Below are 2,540 nucleotides of genomic sequence, written 5' to 3'. Positions count from 1 at the left end.
AGTCTGAAAAAAATACAAGAATTTTGATACGAGATACATATATATTATACCTACATTAACTTACAGTATTTAACATGTTAAACTTTACATAGAAATATTCTAATGAAAGGCTCGCAGATTAGCATTTACCTATTTACTTAAAAAAAAATATTTTTTGCAAGCATCATGAAATATAAAAAACATTAAGGTTGAGATTTTTAATAAGCGTATTCATTTAAGTTATCACAAATTAGCTAAATGCTTAATGTGGAAGACTAGTGTAAAGCTCCAGTAGACAAAGATAAATTGATAATTTAGAAAAAACAAAAGTTAGTAAAAAAAAGCATTTTTTTTATAAAGAATCGTATAAGATTTGGTATCAGTTTGTTCATTGCAACTACAGCAACAGTAGAATATATACACAATACACATGAATGAAATCTTATTCAGCTTCAGTATTTTCTTCCAACCAAAAGAGGTTTGAGCTTGGCATCCTTCAGTAGTGCAGACATCCTCTCCCACAGGGCCATGTTTATGTTCATCACAATTTGGTTGTTATCAGCACTGTCGCCGCCCTTGTGTTTTTGCTTCAGTGGGGTGATGTAGGGTATTTTATCCTCAAGCTTGATGGATACTTTTCCTTCCTATTTTTAAAAAAGATTAACAACTGACATAATCCCTGTAAATTTGAATATGTTCTTTAAACTGGGGGCCTCTAGGGGCAAATACGTTAGTATTCAATTAATCAATAAACTTTAAACAACTTAAATCATAATCAATTTCTACGTTCCTAAAACCGAGGAAAACTTAAAATAGACCACTGAGTTATTCTCCTCATTTTTTGGCATATACCTTATGTAGGTATGTAAATAACATTAGGTAAATTTTCGTTTAATTCTATTTTATTTATAAATATTACTCACCTTGACCAGATATGAAATATGAAAAATGTTCTGAACCGTTGTTGCAAATGAGTTGGGGTCAATAACGAGCTGGAAATAGTTGATTGGACCTTTGCAACTCTTGTATATTTCCACTACGATCTTAAACAGGTTGACGACTTTTCTATCACTTTGAGCATCTGAAAAAAACTATTATTCAGAATTCTTAATAGTATTTTGTTTATAGAACTTAAACTAGTATAAAGGACTTTTATTACAAAGGAAAATTTAATTGAATATATGTAACGTGTTCCTCCATATGTAAGAGATCCCATAATTTATTTTGAAAGTTAAGGTTAGTTAACTTTTGTAAATAGATCTTTATGTTGTTTGTTGATAAAAGAAATTAATAATTATATATATAAAAAAGCAGGGCCGCTAATTTCAAAGAACCCTATACCTGTAGTTTCAGTTTCCTGTAGAATAGTGGCCTGGGTAGCCACCAGGTCACAATCCCTTGTCCGGGCTTTCTGTCGTACTTTACGCTCCTTAGGTGGTGGTTTATTCTCAAACTCTTCTTTAGTGCGTAGCGCTCCTTTCATAACTTTCAAGCTTGGGCTTTTCATTATAAACTTTTTTGCCTAAATTCATAGTAATTTTAATCAAAATTTTACTAAAACCTATTTGTTTTTAACAATAAAATAAAACAAGAAATGAAACGGTAAAAGAAATAAATTGCTGAATATTAAAGGTTACCTGGAGGCCTAACTTAATCAGCATTTCCTTGTTCATTCCTGGACCTTCCCCATCTTTCTTGTGCTGTGCCAGCATTTCAATAATTTTCTTTGAAAAATCTTCATAGCGGAACGTGATAGCATTGGTTGATACTTTACTCATGTTGTTTTGTACAATGAGGGACAGGTTTTTGACTAGTCTGGCGTCATGCACACAATCTTCAACTTTTTCAATTTTCTTAAACAGGATCTAAAAAACAGAATGGGTATGTTTTTTTTTTTTAAATTTGATCATTGAAGCGCAATAAGAGTATTATAAAAATAACCATACGAGTGCTATAAAAAAACTAAAGTCTTTACACCTTTAAAAAAAAATTGTAGACATGCTTCAGAAAAGTAAAACCGTCCCCTGAATAATATAAAAATAAAAGTTTACATGAAAACAAATTAACCGGCTTTAAATACGTACCTCATTTTTCATGATTAGTTTTCGCACTTCAATAGGTGTAAGTTGAGTATGTGAATCAATTTCCATGTTTAGTCGTCGCATTTCTGCACGAACTTGATTCAGATCATAGTCTTCATACTGCCTTAATTCTTCCGGGTCAATCGTTTCTTCTTCAGGACCTTGAAAGTTTTCAGTTTCTTCGATGAGCTTGCGCAGCTCAGGATCGCGCAAATTAAGTCTCTGCATTTTAGCTTTAAAGCGTCTAAAAATATGGATTAGTATGAGTGATGGTATACATTATACAAACTATTATCAAATGTATTAGAATGAACAATAACTTTTATTTATCTATTTATATTGTTTGGTTTATTTTATGATAAATTAGCGACATTCAACAATAATTATCTTTACTTGAAATTAAGATAGTTCTAGATTTATTTCAAATTATAGCTTCGGTGCCCTTAGCATCCAAATTTGTGGATTATATAGAAGAGGATT

The 2,540-nt window shown here is 31.1% G+C and overlaps 1 protein-coding gene across 1 annotated transcript; it reads right to left on the bottom strand.

Annotated features, from left to right (window-relative positions):
- Positions 1-2: 2 nt before the first annotated feature.
- On the bottom strand, positions 3-2,325 carry Nse4 (SMC5-SMC6 complex kleisin component Non-SMC element 1). The gene is made up of 5 exons (XM_080156626.1): positions 2,064-2,325; positions 1,617-1,844; positions 1,321-1,501; positions 903-1,060; positions 3-623 (listed from the first exon to the last, which is right to left on the bottom strand). Exons 1-5 carry the CDS (start codon positions 2,286-2,288, stop codon positions 432-434), a joined length of 984 nt encoding a protein of 327 aa, XP_080012752.1. The 5' UTR covers positions 2,289-2,325; the 3' UTR covers positions 3-431.
- Between the last annotated feature and the right edge of the window lie 215 nt (positions 2,326-2,540).

This window comes from Acartia tonsa, chromosome 4 (assembly GCF_053477335.1).
Source record: "Acartia tonsa isolate MP-2025a chromosome 4, ASM5347733v1, whole genome shotgun sequence".
Classification (NCBI taxonomy): Eukaryota; Metazoa; Arthropoda; class Copepoda; order Calanoida; family Acartiidae; genus Acartia; species Acartia tonsa.
The sequence above is the reverse complement of the archived record's forward strand: the minus strand, read 5'-3'. Positions and strand labels throughout refer to the sequence as shown.

Excerpts from the sequence above, each read along its gene's own strand:
- Nse4 (XM_080156626.1), bottom strand. The coding sequence starts at position 2,288 with ATGCAGAGACTTAATTTGCGCGATCCTGAGCTGCGCAAGCTCATCGAA. Across the intron at positions 1,845-2,063 it reads AACTAATCATGAAAAATGAG|ATCCTGTTTAAGAAAATTGA; the intron begins GTACGTATTTAA and ends TCTGTTTTTTAG. Across the intron at positions 1,502-1,616 it reads TGATTAAGTTAGGCCTCCAG|GCAAAAAAGTTTATAATGAA; the intron begins GTAACCTTTAAT and ends CTATGAATTTAG.